At 38.0% G+C, this 20780-nt stretch overlaps 1 protein-coding gene across 3 annotated transcripts in view; it reads left to right on the top strand.

Annotated features, from left to right (window-relative positions):
• The window catches only part of LOC103098691 (lamin-B1-like), a 115952-nt gene that overhangs the window by 22572 nt on the left and 72600 nt on the right, over positions 1 to 20780 (top strand). For all 3 annotated transcript variants that reach the window (XM_056825048.1, XM_056825050.1, XM_056825049.1), the window contains 2 exons: positions 3172 to 3328; positions 5891 to 6016. In XM_056825048.1, the coding sequence (XP_056681026.1) occupies positions 3172 to 3328; positions 5891 to 6016 (283 nt within the window). The remainder of the gene's footprint in view (positions 1 to 3171; positions 3329 to 5890; positions 6017 to 20780) is intronic.

Raw genomic sequence — 20780 nt, 5'->3', positions numbered from 1 at the left:
CCCTTTGATCCAGCCATAGCACTGCTGGGTTTGTACCCCAAAGAGATCATAAGGAAAAAGACATGTACAAGAATATTCATAGCTGTGCTCTTTGTGGTGGCTAAAAATTGGAAAATGAGGGGATGCTCTTCAATTGGGGAATGGCTGAACAAATTGTGGTATATGTTGGTGATGGAATACTATTGTGCTCAAAGGAATAATAAAGTGGGGGAATTCCATGGGGACTGGAACAACCTCCAGGAAGTGATATAGAGTGAAAGGAGCAGAACCAGGAGAACAATGTACACAGAGACTGATACACTGTGCAATTGAATGTAATGGACTTCTCTACTAGCAGCAATGCAATGATCAAGGACAATTTGGAAGGACTCATGAGAAAGAATGCTATCCCCATTCAGAGGAAGAACTGTGGGAATAGAAACACAGAAGAAAAACAACTGCTTGATCACAAGGGTCGATGGGGTATGATTGGGGATATAGACTCTAAATGATCACATTAGTGCAAATATTAATGATATAGAAATGGGTATTGATCAGTGACACATGTAAAACCCAGAGGAATTGCACTTTGGCTATGGGAGGGAGTTTGGGAGAGGATAGGGAAAGAACATGAATCATGTAATCATGGAAAAATATTCTAAATTAAATTAAAAAAAAAAAGACTATTCCTTTCTCGTATTCAGAACTCATGGCACAGAGAGCTGACTTTTAAAGTGGCTTCAAGTTCAGCCTTTGCTATATACTATCTATGTGATCCATGGCAAACCTTTTAAAGTCTCAATGCACCAGGCAGCTCTAAACATTAAAAGTTATAAAGTAGGGGGCAGCTGGGTAGCTCAGTGGATTGATAGTCAGGCCTAGAGATGAAAGATCCTAGGTTCAAATCTGGCCTTAGACACTTCCCAGCTGTGCGACCCTGGGCAAGTCATTTAAGCCCCATTGCCTAGCCCTTACCACTCTTCTGCCTTGGAACCAATGCACAGCATTAATTCCAAGATGGAAGGTCTGGGTTAAAAAAAAAAAGTTATAAAGTAGGTGCAGAAATAGGATGGTAGAAGAAATTTTATTATAAGGTGTTGCCAATAGAATGATAGGACCAATTAAAAAAACTCCCAGCAAACCCCTTCTGAGATATGATAATTAAAAAAAATTAAATATAAGAACAAATCCAGCCACCTTGGAGGGCAATTTGGATCTATGCCTAAAGGGCTATAAAACTGTTCATAGGGGGCAGCTGGGTAACTCAGTGGACTGAGAGCCAGGCTGAATAAAATTCCTTCCTAAATGGATGGGAGATGATAATCACCCAACTAGGGAATTATCTAGGCCAATAAAGCTCAAAACCCTTGGGCTATAGAAAACAAGCTTATTTGATAGTTGGAGTAAGGGGAACTGGAGGCATGATCCTAACACTATTGAAATCTTGTCTCCACCCAACTTCTACACACCTTGCAAGAGGATGGCTTTCTTGTCTTCTCTGGGCCCTGCCTACAGTTCCTTGATCTTATCTAAGAACCCCAACACTCTCTGACTATCCTACTATACTAATTAGTATAGATTACAGAAAAAGATAAATAGGAAGGATTCCAGATGTATTGAGCCCTTACCTAAAGCCTGGGGTTGTTCCTAGGGATACCCAGAGTCCCAGTTGACCAAACCCTGGGTTTTACCTTAGCCAAATGGATTTCTGACAGATGAATCTCAGGCAGATGGTCTCTGTACCTCAGGGAATAGCAGTATACTCCAAGGCAAATACTCCAACACAGGAATCACTAATCGTTTCACAAGATTAGGAGTCCCAGTGAAAATGCCAAAGCAAAGATCCTTCCTCCTTCCCAGCTCAGTCAAAGCCAGATCTGGAGTGGCCATTGCTTCCAGTAAAAACTCCCAAGATTCTTTTCTCAGAATCTGTTCCTTCCGAGGGCTTGTATCCAAATTCTCCTCCTTTCCTCTTAAAGCTAATCTATGAAATTTATTCTATTCCTTACTTCCTACAAGGCCCAGAGAAAGGAAGTTCTGGGTTCAAATCTGGCCTCAGGCAATTCCTAGTTGTGTGACCCTGGGCAAGTCACTTGACTCCCATTGCCTAGCCCTTACCACTCTTCTACCTTGGAACCAATATATAGTATTGATTCTAAGGCGGAAGGTAAGGGTTAAACACACACACACACACACACACACACACACACACACACACAGCTGTTCATATCCTTTGAATCTAATACCACTACTATTAAGTCTGTAACCCAAAGAGATGGGGGGGGGGAGGGTACGGGAGGGCCTACTTTTTTAAAGCCCTTAGCTTCTGTCTTAGAATCAATACTGTGTATTGGGGGTCAAGTGACTTGCTCAGGGTCACACAACAAGGAAGTGCTTGAGGCCATCTTTGAAATCAAGACCTCCAGTCTCTGTGCCTGGCAGATCTCAATCCACTGAGCTACCCAGCTACTCCCCAAAAGGACCTACTTTTACAAAAATATTTATAGCTGCTCTTTTTGCTGCAAAGAATTGGAAATTGAAGAGATTTCCATCAATTGGAAAATGGCTGAAGAAATTGTGGTATATGATGGTGATGGAATATTGTTGTACTATAAAAAATGAAGGACAGGATGATTTCTAAAAGAGCTGGAAAGACCTACATAAAGTGATGCAGCATGAAAAAGCAGAATCTGGAGAACAGTGTACACAGGAACAGCAATGTTGTACAATGATTAACTATGAAAGGCTTAGCTACTCTAGATTTAGGACAATTTTGAAGGACTTATGACAGTGAATGCTATCCAACTCCAGAGAAAGAACTGTTGGAGTCAGAATGCAGATTCAAAGCATTTTATCTTTCATGTTTGTGTATTTGTATTTTGGAGTTTTGGTTTCATATGAGTATTTTCTTGCAAAAATGATCAATATGTAAGTAAGAAATTTAAAAATAAGTTAAATTGTCACATGAGAGGCATTAGAGATTTCAGGGCAATAAGTAAAAGGAATGTCATCACCCATCAAAATCTAGCCATAGCTCCTTTGGTGACTTGTTTTGTTTCAGCAGTATGTGCCATTCCTTATTAAAAGAAATCATAAATTTGTTTTTTACTGCCTTTTTTATTGATAGACAGTAAACAGTGTCATTTTAGAGAGCTCTGAGCCTGTTTCACAGCTTTCTCACATTTGTTATAGTTATATCAAGAACACATCAGAGCTTAATGCTGCCCACATCAAGCTCAGAGAACATGAAGCTTCACTGAATTTTCAAGAGGCTGCCTTGGCCACAGCACTTCGTGACAAGAAAAGCCTGGAGGGTAACGTGGAGGAACTGAGAGAACAAATTGTGCAGGTGAGACAAAGAAGTCCTCCGTTCTGGACATGTTGGCAGGTTAACCATCTGCTCTCATTGTTAATTCTTTGTAGTTTGCCCTTGGCAGAGTTGGATTTTTTCTTAGTCTTTTCATTAACAAAGAAAAATATAGTTAACCTATAGTTATTCATGGGATCAACATTCAGTTTATGGATTAACTAGCCCTTTTTTTATATTTTCATTTTTTCCCTTAAGATCATGATGGCAAACCTATGGTATGTGTGCCAAAAAGGGCTTGCAGAACTCTCTCTGTGGGCACTCCTGGAGTCATCCACCAGAGCTCATTACTAGAAAGCCAGAGGGACTTAAGGCAGAACTATTCCCCTCCTCCTTTCCATGTGCTTGAGGATATTCCTTACTTACCCCACCCCTCTGCCCAGCAGCCCAATGGGAGCACCTTCTCCCTCCCTTGTCTGAGGTAAGGGGTGGAGCATTCTATCTAGGGGTGGGGAATGGGGCCTGGCACTTTGTCTCTGAAAGGTTTGCCATCACTGCCCTAAGGTGACATTGTAATAAAGTGAGAAGAACCTGGCATTTATTCAGAGGACCAGGGTTCAAATCCTAACAGAGATGGTGTTTTGTAAAACAAATTAGTTTGCAAGCAAGTTCCATAGAATGGGGTGGAGCAGGAAAGAGAGGAGGCAGCTTGCTTAGAATCTTGGAGAAGGAAGGGGTTTCTGGGAGCTGAACTACCAGCTAGAGGAGTTGCTCATGAACTCTGAGGAGAGAGCCAGCTCTGAGACTTGGAAGTGAAAACCACTCCTGCCAAGGATTTCCTATCAAAACTGAGATCTGCATAGTGTTGCAACCTTTCCTGTCAGGCTGAAAAGAATACCAGAGAGGGAGCAGATTCAGACTAATTAGTTTACATTCAGGGGTTATCCCCTGGGGTAGACTGAACCATTCCTAGCACCTGACCTCTCACCTGCTTCAACTAATACCTAGACACTTATTTCTTTCATGGATTTAGCCTAGGATTAGAGCATAGGAAAGAAACTCTCAATAGAGAGGAGATTCAGATTGACCTCGGCTTTAGCTGGGGGCTGACAAGACTTGACATCGATGTTTGTTTCATTAGCTTAGGGAAACCTTATATCCCTCTTTCCTGATCCTATCCCTGTTTTACTTCATACAAATAAATTATACATCACCAAGAAGTAGTCAGATCCATCATACTGAACCATAAGGGGGAGAAGCAGTCTTTTGGATTTTATCCTGGAGAGAGTGTTCTGCCTCGACTGAGTTGAACCATATTCCCAGTCAACTGTCATTAATCACTCTCTCAGGTTAGCAAACCAGGCTAGGTTACAATAAAACCCTAGTCAACCGTCTATACAATCTCCTAAGGTGTTTGATTCCCAGTTTTCAGTGTTCTTTAGTATCCCCTTTTACATAACTTTACCATTATATGACCTTGAGAAAGTTACCTAACCTTTCTGAGTAGCATATTTCTCATCTGTAAAATGTGAGTTAAATTATAAGACTTTATAATGTCCTTTCCAACTCTAATTCTCTGACTCCAGTGGTTTTAACTATTTTTATTCCTTTTTTTTTTATCCATTTCTTCTTACCTCCAATCCCTGGCTCCTCTGACTTCCTTAGAGATCTCAGGAAAAATCATACCTTTTTGCAAAAAGCCTTTCCTGTTCCTCCTTCCCCCTAAGATTGTTTCCAAGTTGTGTCAAATCCTATTGGTACGTAGTTTTTAGGGGTTTTTGTTGTTGTTGTTGTTGCATGTTATCTCCCTTGTTTTACTGTTAGTTCCTTAAGGAGGGATTGTTTTCTGGCTTTTTGTTTATGCAGCTCTTAGTACAATGCCTTGGCGCAAGGAAAATGCTTAATAATTACTTGGTGACTTGGTGACTTTTCAAAAGTGGGACAAGTAAAGATCATTTATGCTGCTCTTGTTAAAAGAAAAGGATTAAGGGGCAGCTGGGTAGCTCAGTGGATTGAGAGCCAGGCCTAGAGACGGGAGGTCCTAGGTTCAAATCTGGTCTCAGACACTTTCCAGCTGTGTGACCCTGGGCAAGTCACTAAGCCTAGCCCTTACCACTCTTCTGCCTTGGAGTCAACACAGTATCGACTCCAAGATGGAAGGTAAGGTTTAAAAGAAAAGAAAAGGGTTAAATATTTGACCAAAATTAAGAAATTGAGTTTTTAGTTTAATTTTTAAAAATTCCATTCAGTAAATATTTTTAAACTCTTTTTGTGTCCCTAGACACTCTATTGAATTCAACAGATAAAATACTGTGCCTGCCTTATTGAAGCTTTTTTGTTTTTTTTAATTGTATTTCTCATTGTCCATTGGCAGATATTAAAGATTCACTTGATGATGCATTTTGTCTTTATGACTGACCTTGGGTATTTAAATATTCCATTCTATAAGATACTCATAACAAATATACATATATGATATTTAAAATTTGATTTGATTCATAGTTTCAGATTTTCTTACCATGAACTATATATGTCATGTATGATTATTGTGCAGAGATTCTTTTTTCCATATATATTGCCACTAATTCTATGTACTTTTTCTAGCTGGAAGCTTCCCTGGTAGCTGCAAAGAAGCAATTAGCAGATGAAGCCTTATTTAAAGTGGATCTTGAGAACTGTTGTCAAAGTCTCACTGAAGAACTGGAATTTCATAAAAATTTGTATGAGGAGGTAAAAAAAATAACTTTGAACTTTAAAGTCAAAAATAAAAATGCTCTTTACTTGCATTGGTGGTTCACCTTTTAAGAGGTGATATAAATTGCTCAAGTACCATTGCTGCTGATCAGACTTAACAAGGAACTGAAATTGCTGTATGTAAAATTAATTATTGATTGATTAATAGTTAAGCATTTTATTTATCATAGCAGTAGCTATTGTGGCCAATTTCTGAAGGCGTGGGTTCAGATATCTTATTGGATGCCTATGAATGCAACTCATAGTGACCATGCCAAATGAGGCAGATAAAGACAATAGATGAAAGAGGATTTACCTGATTATGAGATGTTTTTCCTAGCATGGAATATCTATGAACAGGTGAGTATTAAGTTGGAGTCTTTCTAAAGGATGTTTCAGAGAATGACAGTTTTCCCTATTGCTATGAATTTTGGAGACCCCCTTTTGCAAGTCAGCTTAAATAACAGATGGCTTATTTATCATTATTATTCACATTGAGTTCTGATTCAATACAATTATAACCAATAAGAGACCTTGTAACTCATTTTGAAAATTTCGGATCCAGTCCTTTGAAAGGAGAGGGAGCTGTTTTTTTGTTCACTACATCAATTCACATTCCTTTTTAAACAACCCTGAAAATCACTTTTATTTATTGCAATATTAAATTCCTTTTCCTGAGCTCACAGACTGGCAGGCTGTGGCCTACCTGAAATACCAGTGAGGAGGGAGGGAGAGAACGTCTGGGCAGACATGAGGAAAGTTGCTTGGTACTCCATTTTTTCCTCTCCCACAAAAAAGAAATTTATATCTTTGTCTCCCCAAACCTGCTTTGGGAAAGAAGAAAACGGTGAAAATTAAGAGTGGGAAGGGCCATTGGAGCTCAAAACTACTTGTCATTATTGCAGAATGTCATCTGTGTATCAGGCCTGACTGGGGCCATTTCTGTGCTCTCTTTGATCACCTGCTTTCCAGATTATTTCATAAAAAAAAAAGTTTTTCCAGATTAAGATAAGAAATTCTCCTCACTCCATTTTTCACATTTCCCCTCTCTTTGGTCAAGGCGGCCCCTAGGCTCCCTGAAGACCAAGGAAATATTGTTGCTTGGAATATAATTGTCAGCAAGGCAATTCAAGTCAGTAGCAGTAAGGCACTTAAAGCAGATAAATATGCAGAGGGCTGATAATTGCTAACCCAAAGAGACAAAAAGGAATGCACCTAATAATTGAACCTGACCCACTGGGCAGGCAGCTAAAGAAATCTATATTGGATCAGCCAGGCTTCCAAAGGGATGGAAATTCTGGGGTCTCACCAGTGTGGTTGAGCAATCTTTCAAGGAAACTGCTTTCACCAGGGTTTCAAGAGGCCTTCTGAGGGGAAACCAGGGAGCAGAGTAGCCATTAAGGGGGCACTCCCCTTCTGGCACAAGAGTCTTAAAAACAAAATAATGCCACACAGGAGAAATATGGAAAGGATATATGACCCAACCCTCACTGTTCAGTTTATTATGTCCAAGGACTCAGAGTCTCATGATGTCATAGTCTTATTTCTGGGGCTCATTCTCTGCTATTGCTGTCAAATTCTTAGACATCTGGAGTCATGCAGGTCCTCAGAGCAACTTCTCTAGGAGATCTACTTTCTCCTGGTTCAGGGTCATTGATAAAAAAGGGTCATTCTCTAAAAATGCTTGGAAAATAGATCTTAATATACTTTAGCACAGTTACTAAAACTTTGCATTGCCAGTAGTTAGGTGTATAACTAGAATTTTGTACCCCTGGACTTCATCTCTCAGAATTCCTTTCCTTTCACCCTCATGTTGAATCCTTACATTCTGAAGATAAAAGTTTCTCTAACTCTGCCCTCTCTCTTCTTCCACAAACACGGTCTGGGAAAAACTGATCTTTACTCAGGCTATCACTTTCCTCTACTTCAAGTGATTATTAATAAATCTTATAAATTATAAAACTTGGAGTATTGGATATTAATTTTTAATCTTACATAGGTCAGATGGTGAGAGCTAACTAAAACCCTAAAATTCTAATTTTATTAATATAAAAAATACTAGAGATTTCAAATTTCTTATGCTTTTTGCTTTTTTTTTCTGTCTGAATCAAATACCTGCTTTGAAAAATTGCCAATAAAAGGCTGAAAGAAGCATGTATAGTCACCTGATCTTTTATGCTTTTTCAAAAACTTTCACTTTAATTATCTCACTTCTATTATTTATGATGTTGTTATTTATTGCTATCTATTATTATTTACTTTAATCTTCTCCAGTCTTAGTTTTTAATTTCTCTCAATACTTCCCAAGCATTCCCCCCCAATCCCCCCAGGAGGATGCAATTCTGCAAAGAATCTCATCTTTCTGCGAGGTCCTTGATAAAAACTCTAGGCAAACATGTGGCTTCTATGGCTAAACTTGAATTCAACCCCCAAATGGCTCACTTCTCTATTAAAGCAATAGATTTGGGTTGGGATTCATAAAAGGTAGGCAAATTGTTCCATTGTATCAAACAAGCTATCTGTAGTCTAACTTGATCAGTTTCTAGGCATGCTCAAATAACCTAGATATTATTTACATAGTAATGTTCTTAGATTTTCTCCATACCATTGTGTAATCCGCTTGCCTTACAGAATATATCCCATGTATAGGTGTTTGTATTACAACAAATAACAAGTTACGATGTTACTTAGAAATATCAAAAGACACTCTCTTCCGGGTAAGCATGGCTGCAGAGTAGACACGGCTCGCTTCCTTTCCTCAGACCCAATGACACAGATGACCTCAAAAGACACCCCCCGAAAAAGAAAACAACCATCTTCATAAGATTGGAGGGACCCCACACTAAGGTGCAACACTGAAGGTAGGTGGGATTCCGGCATCTCCACAATATAAGGGAACAAAAAGCTGACCCCCTCCCCCCACCCACCACACATCCAGAACCAGAGTTAAAGTCAGCACTGGCCAGAATCAACAAGTGAGGGAGGGGAACCCCAGGACTGAACAACGGGCAGCCCCAGGTCTAGGGACCTGACTAAGACCACCAAGGACCTACTCCTGTGAATAGTAACACCCGAAATCCCGGCAGGCGGGCAAGGGGAACTCATATCACGGGTGCCCAGAACTAGCACACTATAATCAAGTGCGTGAAGGGATCCCCTGAAGTGAGCAAGGGGCACCCACAGGTCTTGGGAGTTAACTAAGACCACCAAAGACCTACACCTGAGAGCAGTAACACCCAAAACCCTGGCAGGCAGGGGAGGGCAGACCCTGGGCTCCCCAAGGAAGACAGCACAGCTGCGGAGAACAGAGAAATTGCCTGAGGCTAAAGCCTTGATCAATAGACCCATACACTGAGAGCAAGCCCTCCTCACTCAGATTTCTGACTGGAAAGGGGTGGAAAAAAAAAACAGAGATGGCAAACAATTCCCAGGTACAGCCTCCCAACACCAAGAAAAGCAAGAAGAAGGGGGTGACTTTGGATAAATTTTATGGAGGGAAACGACAGAATACAGAGGAAATAGAAGAGGAAACACAAACAAATGCTCCAAAACCTTCCAAAAGAAATGGAAATTGTCCAAAAGCTCTTGAAGAATTTAAATTGGAAGTTATCAAAAAGATGGAAGCCTTCTGGCAGGAAAAATGGGAAATAATGCAAAGGGAACTCAGCAATCTGAAGGACAAAAACACACAATTGCAAAAACAGCTTGAAGCCTTAAAGCAGGACAGACCAAATTGAAAAGGAAAACCAGTCTTTAAAGGTCAGAATCAGGCAACTGGAAGACAATGATCTTGCAAAAGAGCAAGAATTAATAAAGCAAAGTCAAAAGACTAAGAAATTAGAAGAGAACATAAAATATCTCACTGACAAGGTGACAGACCTGGAAAACAGAGGAAGGAGGGACAATCTGAGAATCATTGGTCTACCAGAAAAGCCAGAAATAAACAGTAATCTGGATATCATAATACAAGATATCATCCAAGAAAACTGCCCAGAGATTCTAGAACAAGGGGGCAAAATAGGCATTGAAAGAGCTCATAGGACACCCTCCACACTAAATCCCCAAAAGACAACTGCCAGGTATGTAACTGCCAAATTCCAAAGCTTTCAAGCAAAAGAAAAAAATCTTACAAGAAGCCAGACAAATACAATTTAGATATAAAGGAATGCCAATCAGGGTCACACAAGACCTTGCAATTTCCACACTGAATGACTGTAAGGCATAGAACATGATATTCAGAAAGGCAAGAGAGCTGGGTCTTCAACCAAGCATCAGTTATCCATCAAAACTGACTATATACTTCCAGGTGAAAGTATGGGCATTCAACAAAATAGATTTCCAAGTATTTGTAAAGAAAAAACCAGAACTAAATGGAAAGTTTGCTATCCAAACACAAAGAACAAGAGACACATGAAAAGGTAAATATGAAGGGGAAAGGAGAAGAATGTTATCTTTTTCTTTTATTCAAACTCTCTTCTATAAGGACTACACTTATATCAAATTATATATATTAATATGTGGGGAAATGTAATGTGTAGCCCTCAAAAATTGCATCATTAGAGAAGTTAGAAGAATCACGCATAGGGAAAGATTGGGGCATTAAGACGATATGGAGAAAGGAGGGGGGAATTGTTGGTAGTACTAAGATATACTTCAAGAAATAGAAAAAAACTAGATAGAATAATCTTTCTCACACAAAGATATACATGGGAAGGGGGAGAGGAAGAAATCTCCTATAAGAAGGAGAGGAAGAGATTGCTAATTTGTATTACTTAAACTTTACTCTCAGTGAAATCAACTCTGAGAGGGAAGAACATCTAGATCCATTGGGATCTTGAATTCTATCTTATCCAACAGGGTAAGAGAGAAGGGGAAATTAAGTAGGGGGAGGGTTGAGGGAGTATAAAAAGGGAGGGAAGGAGAAGGGGGAGGGAAGTTAACAGACCCTAAAAAGCAAACAAACAAAAACCAAAACCAACCAACAAACAAGAAGGGAACAAAAAGGGAGGGGCTAGAAAGGGAAGCATAGCAAGGGAGGGGACTAGGGGGACTGATTTAAAGTAAATCATTGGTTTAAAAGGTTATAGCTAAAGAAGAAAGTTCAGAATTAGGGGAGGATATCAAAATGCTAGGGAATCCACAAGTGGCAATCATAACTCTGAATGTGAATGGGATGAACTCACCCATGAAACGTAGACGAATAGCAGAATGGATTAGAATCCAAAACCCTACCATATGTTGTCTTTGAGAAACACACATGAGGTGGGTAGATACTCACAAGGTTAGAATTAAAGGATGGAGTAAGACCTTTTGGGCCTCGACTGATAGAAAGAAGGCAGGAGTTGCAATCATGGTATCTGACAAAGCCAAAGCAAAAATAGACCAGATTAAAAGGGATAGGGAAGGTAAATATATTCTGTTAAATGGGAGTATAGATAATGAGGAACTATCACTAATCAACATGTATGCACCAAATGGTATAGCACCCAAATTTCTAATGGAGAAACTAGGAGAATTGAAGGAGGAAATAGACCGTAAAACCATATTAGTGGGGGACCTGAACCAACCACTATCAAATTTAGATAAATCAAATAAAAAATAAGAAAGAGGTAAAAGATGTGAATGAAATCTTAGAAAAATTAGAGTTAATAGACATATGGAGAAAAATAAATAGGGACAAAAAGGAATACACCTTCTCAGCACCACATGGCACATTCACAAAGATTGACCATAACACTAGGTCACAGAAACATGGCATACAAATGCAGAAGAGCAGAAATAATAAATGCAACTTTTTCAGATCATAAGGCAATAAAAATAACGATCAGCAAGGGTACATGGAGAGCCAAATCAAAAATTAATTGGAAATTAAATAATATGATACTCCAAAATCAGTTAGAGAACAAATCATAGAAACAATAATTTCATTGAGGAAAATGACAATGGTGAGACATCCTTTCAAACCTTATGGGATGCAGCCAAAGCAGTACTCAAAGGAAAATTCATATCCCTGAGTGCATATATTAACAAATCAGGGAGGGCAGAGATCACTGAATTGGAAATGCAAATCAAAAAACTTGAGAGCGAACAAATTAAAAACCCCCAGAAGAAAACCAAACTAGAGATACTAAAAATTAAGGGAGAAATTAATAAAATCAAAAGTGAAAGAACTATTGAACTAATAAATAAGACTAGAAGCTGGTACTTTGAAAAAAAAAACAAACAAAATAGACAATGTACTGGTCAATCTAATTAAGAAAAGGAAAGAAGAAAAGCAAATTAACAGCATCAAAGATGAGAAGGGTGACCTCACCTCCAATGAAGAGGAAATTAAGGCAATCATTAAAAAATACTTTGCCCACCTATATGGCAGTAAATATACAAATCTAGGTGATATGGATGAATATTTACAAAAATATAAATTGCCTAGACTAACAAAAGAAGAAATAGAATTCTTAAACAATCCCATATTAGAAAAACAAATCCAACAGATCATCAAAAAACTCCCTAATAAAAAATCCCCAGGACCTGATCTATTCACCAGTGAATTCTATCAAGCATTCAAAGAACAGCTAACCCCAATACTATACAAACTATTTGATATAATAAGCAAAGAGGGAGTTCTACCAAATTCCTTTTATGACACAAACATGGTACTGATTCCAAAGCCAGGCAGGTCAAAAATGGAGCAAGAAAACTATAGACCAATTTCCCTAATGAATATAGATGCAAAAATCTTAAATAGGATACTACCAAAAAGACTCCAGCAAGTGATCAGGAGGGTCATTCGCTATGATCAAGTAGGATTTATACCAGGGATGCAGGGCTGGTTCAATATTAGGAAAACCATCCAAATAATTGACCATATTAACAAGCAAACCAACAAAAATCACATGATTATCTCAATAGATGCAGAAAAAGACTTTGATAAAATACAACACTCATTCCTGTTGAAAACATTAAAAAGCATAGGAATAGAAGGGTCTTTCCTAAAAATAATAAACAGTTTATATCTAAAACCATCAGCTAACATCATCTGCAATGGGGATAAACTAGATTCATTCCCAATAAGATCAGGAGTGAAACAAAGACGCTCATTCTCACTTCTATTATTAGACATTGTACTAGAAACACTAGCAGTAGCAATTACAGAAGAAAAAGAAATAGAAGGCATCAAAATAGGCAAGAAGGAGACCAAGTTATCGCTCTTTGCGGATGATATGATGCTTTACTTAATGAATGCTAGAAAATCAACCAAAAAGCTAGTCGAAATAATGAACAACTTTAGCAAAGTAGCAGGATACAAAATAAATCCGCATAAGTCATCAGCATTTCTATACATCTACAACACAGCTCAGCAGCAAGAATTAGAAAGAGAAATTCCATTTAAAATCACCTAAGACAAAATAAAATACTTAGGAATCTATCTCCTGAGACAAACACAGGAACTATATGAACACAACTACAAAACACTCTCCACACAACTAAAACTAGACTTGAGCAATTGGAAAAACATTAACTGCTCATGGGTAGGACAAGCCAATGTAATAAAAATGACCATCCTATCCAAACTCCAAAAAATTTTTTACTGATTTAGAAAAAACCATAACAAAGTTCATATGGAAGAACAAAGGATGAAGGATATCCAGGGAAATAATGAAAAAAAAATACAAAGGAAGGTGGCCTTGCAGACCCAGATCTCAAACTCTATTACAAAGCAGAGGTCATCAAAAGAATTTGGTACTGGCTAAGAGACAGGAGGATCAGTGGAATAGACTTGGGGTAAATGACCTCAGCAAGCCAGTCTATGACAAACCCAAAGACCCCCAGGTTTTGGGACAAAAACTTCTGGGAAAACTGGAAGACAGTGTGGGAGGGATTAGTTTTGGACCAACATCTCACACCCTACACCAAGATAAACTCAGAATGGGTGAATGACTTGAATAAAAAGAAGGAAACTACAAGTAAATTAGGTGAACACAGAATAATATACATGTCAGACCTGTGGGAAGGAAAAGACTTTAAAACCAATCCAGACATAGAAAGAGTCACAAAATGTAAAATAAACAATTTTGATTACATCAAGTTAAAAAGTTTTTGTACAAACAAAACCAATGTAACTAAAATCAGAAGGAAAGCAACAAATTGGGAAACAATTTCATAACAAAAACCTCAGACAAAGGTCTAATCACTCAAATTTATAAAGAGCTAAATCAGTTGTACAAAAAATCAAGCCGTTCTCCAATTGATAAATGGGCAAGGGACACGAACAGGCAGTTCTCAGCCAAAGAAATCAAAACTATTAATAAGCACATGAAAAAGTGCTCTAAATCTCTGATAATCAGAGAGATGCAAACCAAAACAACCCTGAGGTATCACCTCACACCTAGCAGATTGGCTAACATGGCAGCAAAGGAAAGTAATGAATGCTGGAGGGGATGTGGCAAAGTCAGGACTTTAATACATTGCTGGTGGAGTTGTGAATTGATCCAACCATTCTGGAGGGCAATTTGGAACTATGCCCAAAGGGCGCTAAAAAACAGTCTGCCCTTTGATCCAGCCGTAGCACTGCTGGGTTTGTACCCCAAAGAGATAATAAGGGAAAAGGCTTGTACAAGAATATTCATAGCTGCGCACTTTGTGGTGGCCAAAAATTGGAAAATGAGGGGATGCCCTTCAATTGGGGAATGGCTGAACAAATTGTGGTATATGTTGCTGATGGAATACTATTGTGCTAAAAGGAGTAATAAAGTGGAGGAATTCCATAGAGACTGGAACAACCTCCAGGAAGTGATGCAGAGCCAGGAAAACATTGTACCCAGAGATTGAAACACTGTGGTACAATCGAACATAATGGGCTTCTTCATTAGTGTCAATACAATGTCCCTAAACATTCTGCAGGTTCTAGGAGAAAAAAACACTATCCATAAGCAGAGGACAAACTGTGGGAGTAAAAACACTGAAGAAAAGCAACTGCTTGACTACAGGGTTTGAGGGGACATGAATGAGGAGAGACTCTAAATCAGTGGTTCTCAACCTTTCTAATGCTGTGACCCTGCAATATAGTTCCTCATGTTGCAGTGACCCCCAAACCAAAAAATTATTTTGGTGGCTACTTCAAAACTGTAATTTTGCTACAGTTATGATTCAGAATACCTGATAGGCATTATGTATTCTCATTGCTACAAATTGAGAGGTTGAGAACAGCTGCAAATGAACACCCTAATGCAAATACCAACAACATGGAAATTGGTTCAAATCAAGGACACATGTGATACCCAGTGGAATCACATGTCGGCTATGGGAGGGCTTGGGTGGGGGGAGGAAAAGAAAATGACCTTTGTTTCCAATGAATAATGTTTGAAAATGACCAAATAAAATAAAAGTACCAAAAGACAGAATATAAATAATTTTTCTCTAAGATAAGTGATTGCACGTGAGTCTTTTGACTCAAAACAAAAACTGCTGCTAATGTAATCTTATGAAACAGTGGAATTATATCCTGATTTAGATGTTCCCAAATCCCTTGGAATAGTAGCATATTAAAAGTTCCAAAGACTTACCTTGAAAACAAAATCATCATTTATAGCTTAGAGTCATATACTATTTTCTTCATACTTCAATATCAGTCAGGGTGTACTGGGGGAAGCTGGGTAGCTCAGTGGATTGAGATCCAGGCCTAGAGACAGGAGGTCCTGGGTTCAAATCTGGATTCAGACTCTTCCTAGTTGTGTGACCCTGGGCAAGTCACTTAACCCTCATTGCCTACTTCTTACCACTCTTCTGCCTTGGAGCCAATACACAGTATTGATTCCAAGATGGAAGATGAGGATTTTTTAAAAGTCAGGTATACTACTGATCTTCCATAAGAATAATTAGACTTTCAGAGTGAAATGTAGATTCAAAAATGTAGCTTCACTATATTTGAATTATTTGTTAATTCAAGTAATTATTATATGATTTTCCAAATAATCCAAAATAAAATTCACTTATGAAACTTAGTTAAGTATGACAATTCAGTTTCAAAACACTGGCAGAAGTCCTGATAAGCTCTGATAAACAGGCCTACCTAACAAAGATTTTTAGTGGAATGAATTGACTTTTTTTCAAACTTAAACCAACAGCCCTTCTCAAATATTAGAATATAAGAGAAAAAATTATTACACTTGATATCCCTTATCAAACCATGACACTTATGCTTAGCCAAATGACAATTCAGATGAGAAAACATTTTTAGATTTTAGCACTTTACCAAATATATCTCATGTTTCAAAAACAGTTCTATAAAATAAACAGATCCTTCATTAGCTACCCTCTCTGATACTCTCCAAGGAATCAGTTATGAGTCAGTCAAGGAGTAGTTATGAGGGGGGGGGGGGCGGGGAAGAATTTCAACTGTTATGTATTTTAAACAAATAAAGAGATTTAAATAGGTCACTGAACTTTTCTCCTTTTAAGAAAATGTCCAATTGATACATAAACTCGTTTCTTCTAATAGCCAAATAGAGTAAAACATAGAATTTAGAACCAGAATTAAAATAAAATTCAGAATAATACATTAAAATATAAGTAGCATCACTTTCCCAAATATATCATTTCTATATCTAACATAAGTTTGTGATTTAATACTGCCCAAATTAGAGAAATAACTTCAGCATTATCTTTAATCTTTAAAGTTTGCCAAATTTCAACTTACCATAAACAATATTTGAGAATTTAAAATGTGAAATAAGTTTTTAACAAATTTTCAAATGATCTTACAGAGAATTGCTTCATTACATTTCAAAGCCTGTATGAAGTTATCTAATATCAAATAGAATTCCATCAAAGAAATATTAGATTTCATTGAAGAAATATTGTTTACATTGACTTCTGATGCAATAAAATCATAACTCAATAAGAGAAATCACTTTGAAGTTCAATTTCAGCTCTCTTTTTAAAAAATTAGAGTAGTTCTTCTGTTCAATTCACAAAAAGCCTATCAGTTCTTTTGTCCTTTTAAATAATCCTGAAAAGCTCTCAGACCTAATGGTACACTTAAGTCCCCTACCCCAAACTGGAAGCCTGGCAAGATGTGGCCCACCTGAAATACCTGGGATAGGAGGAAAGGGCCCATGAGCAGAGGAAGTCACCTCCACCTAAACTAACCATGAACAGGTCCTTCCCTCTAAGAATATCAGGAGCCTGGAGCCCCTTTGTGCAATAAGAAGCTCTCTTTCCTTAGGTGGGGCAGTGAAATGAAGCAGTTCCCCCTCATTCCATGGAGAATACCAGGAGCCCAGAGCTTCTCATGACCAAAAGGAAGCTCCCTTTCCTTGGGCAGGACAGAACAGGTCCTTTCATCCCAGGTTAACACAAAAACCACTGATGGGCACTGGTGGAAAGACATAGAATAGAGAGGTACCTTATTCAAGCTGCCAGGTCCTTTTATCCTAGAAGAATGCCACGCACTTGTATCTACTCCATAGGTGAGAAATAACTTCCTTAAACTTATCTGGCCAGGATCTTTGGGTCTCTCTATAGGGCCTTGTTAAGGACAGAGTCGCTCTTTGGGGTTTCTTGGAGTTACCACAAAGGAGGACTTACCCAGGATATTTTTGCTACATAAGATCAGAACTAGTCCAGGCTTCACTCAATAAAAGAAGTAAGGGGAGACTACTATAAACAAGGGACCTGGAGTCGGACTGAAGCAGAGGGTCCATTCACCCAGTCAGAACCTCCAAAGCATGGCCTCCAGCAAATTACTTTGCTAGTTAGTGTGGAATTAGAGATCTTGAATTCAGTCCCACTTTTGACACCAATTTGTAAAGTGAAGCACAAAAAAAAAAGAGTGGAATCAGGTACAAACTCTTTTTATAATAAGCAATAATCCTATTGTTTGTCTCACTGAGAGACCACAGTTTTGAGACAGTAGGTGTATGAGGGAGTATTCAAACAAAAGGGTGTGAGATCTTTGGAAATCTCAAGGCAGGAAGAAGTTTCAAACTGCTTGTTATCAGAGCAGGAAGCAGAGAGTCAGGCCTGAGTGGTGGTGGTGGTGGTAGGGCACTTCTGTGTTCTTTGATCACCTCTGTTTCTCAGGTTATTTCATAAAAAGGGAGTTTAGCCACATTTTAAGAGGATTAGAAATACTCTAAATTTCAAATTCACAAAAACAAATACAAAACAAAGATTTTTCTGCATTTTACAAAGACGTTAAAAATGTTAAAAAGTAGACAGGCAATACAACAAAATAAACTACTTTATAATTTTGCAATGATGGTAAGTGCCAAATTAAGAAAATATTAAATGTAGCTAGCTTAAATATTTATCAATTTTAAACATAACAAAAGTTGGAAACAACTCTCAACTCAAGTTACTACAGATTGTATGTCAGATGTTAAAACAGAATAACAGGCCTTAAAAAAAAAAAAGCAAAGGCTTTTCAGAATTCTAATTAAAGCCTTTAATTCTAGTCAGATAAGAAGCTGGCTATGGCTTGAAAACTCACTTTTTCCCTCTTTTAGCTTCTTAGTTCACCTCACAAAGAGACGGGCAAACAAAAACTAACCAAACCAACCAACTCTAAGTTGTACAAAATTGTGACTTACCAAATTAATTTAAAGGATTTCCCTTGCTTCTCAAGACTTCTTGCAAACTAAACGTCACACAGAGATTTCCTCATAACCCCACTCACTCCACTCAGGGGGCTAAGGGACATGTTAGCCACCTCCAGTTTCTGGTTGGTTTTCCCACTTTTCAAGAAACGAATTTTCATAAAAAAAACAAGCCTAACATAAAAACCCAACTTAATGTCCATCTCTACATACAACTTCTCCATCCATCTCTAGATTAATCAACTTCAGGTTCTCAGTGCTTACAAAACAACACAATTAACATATACCCCTAATATACAAGACAGACATACCTTACAAAATGATATATTTAAAATACAATCATTTAACATATACACACATGCCATAATTCTTATCCACAGATGATCTCATCATCAGGAGCAGGGATGAACTTCCTCTACCTTTTACTCATCAGAAAAAGGAATCATTCTAGGGAAGAAAAATTCCCATGTGAACCCAGTGTTACAGTGAAACTTTTCTGTTAAGCAAAAGGAAGATTCAGTAGTGGCCAAACTTTTACTATTAAAATTCTCTCGAGACTGATTTCTGGGTTAGGATATAAGGATTTATTTTTGGTACTATGTATTTAATTTTATTGTATCATCTGTTTTATTAAGTTTATAATAATGTATGCAAAGTGTTATATGATGTGACATTATACTATAAATTATATACATATGTACAAATTATAATGCCACAATCTGAAACATTTTATATACATTATTATATACTTAATATCATACATTGTTGTTCAATTATTTCAGTCATGTCTGATTCTTCATAACTCAATTTTGGTGTTTTCTTGGCAAAGATACTGGAGTGGTCTGCTATTTTCTTCTCTAGACTACTTAGAGATAGGGAAACTATAATAAACAGGGTTAAGTGACTTACCCGGGGTCACACCACTAGTATAGTAGTCAGAGGCTAGATTTGAACTCGGGAAGATGAGTTTTACCCATCACTCTCCGCTATACCACCTCATTGCCTCAATACAATACACACATAAAGCAATACAATTATATACATAATTATTATAGTGTCACATTATGTAGTACTTTACATACACCATTTTTATCATGTGTTACATTTATACAACACTTGACATACAATTTCTCACTTGGTATTTTTTCAGCTCTGAGAACTAGGTGCTATGATCATCTCCATTTTCCAAATAAGAAAAGTGTGGAGCAGTTAAAAGACTTGTCCAGGGTCCTACAGCTAATAAATTTCTAGGCACCCTGGCCAGTCATTTCCAATGTGCATTGTGGACTTTCTCTACCAAGCTTTTTTCTACTTTAGGTCCTTCATTTTACTATCACCACTTTCGTATTCTTTGAATTGTTTTGTTTCCCTGTTAGAATGTAATCCGATCCAACCAATTAAGTGCCTAAAATGTGCCAGGGACTATACTAAGTGCAGGAAATATGATTAATAAAAAGGAAGATAGTCCCTGCCTTCAAAGAGTTTACAATCTAATGAGGAAGACAACACACAAAAGGAGGTAAGAACACTGGGGTGGAGAGGGACATCTTGGAGAACCAGCATGGAGACATCTTGCTCCAGTCAGGGCAGCAGATACAGAGTGGAAGGATCTGAGAGCACAGTTATCGGGGAGGAGTTTGGTCGTCTGCCTTCATTCTGTCCGCCTTCATTCTGTCCAACCAAAGGGGAGAGGAGCTTACAGGAGGTGGTAGTAGTCTTTTTTTTTTTTAATAATATTTTATTTGATCATTTCCAAGCATTATTCATTAAAGATCATTTTCTTTTCCTCCCCCCCACCCCCCATAGCCGACACGTGATTCCACTGGGTGTCACATGTGTTCTTGATTCGAACCCATTTCCATGTTGTCAATATTTGCATTAGAGTTTCGTTTAGAGTCTCTCCTCTGTCATGTCCCCTCAACTGCTGTAGTCAGGCGGTTGCTTTTCCTCGGGGTTTCCACTCCCACAGTTTATCCTTTGCTTATGAATAGTGTTTTTTCTCCTAGATCCCTGCAGATTGTTCAGGGACATTACACCAGAGGTGGTAGCAGTCTTATAAGATTTTCTTCTGGCACATTGTTAGTGATGTTAGCTCCTTGAGTGAGGAGATTCTCTTTCCATGTCAACTTATATTCCTAGAGTTTAGTAGAACATAAAAAGAACTT

Source organism: Monodelphis domestica, chromosome 3 (assembly GCF_027887165.1).
Source record: "Monodelphis domestica isolate mMonDom1 chromosome 3, mMonDom1.pri, whole genome shotgun sequence".
Lineage (NCBI taxonomy): Eukaryota > Metazoa > Chordata > Mammalia > Didelphimorphia > Didelphidae > Monodelphis > Monodelphis domestica.
The sequence above is the reverse complement of the archived record's forward strand: the minus strand, read 5'-3'. Positions and strand labels throughout refer to the sequence as shown.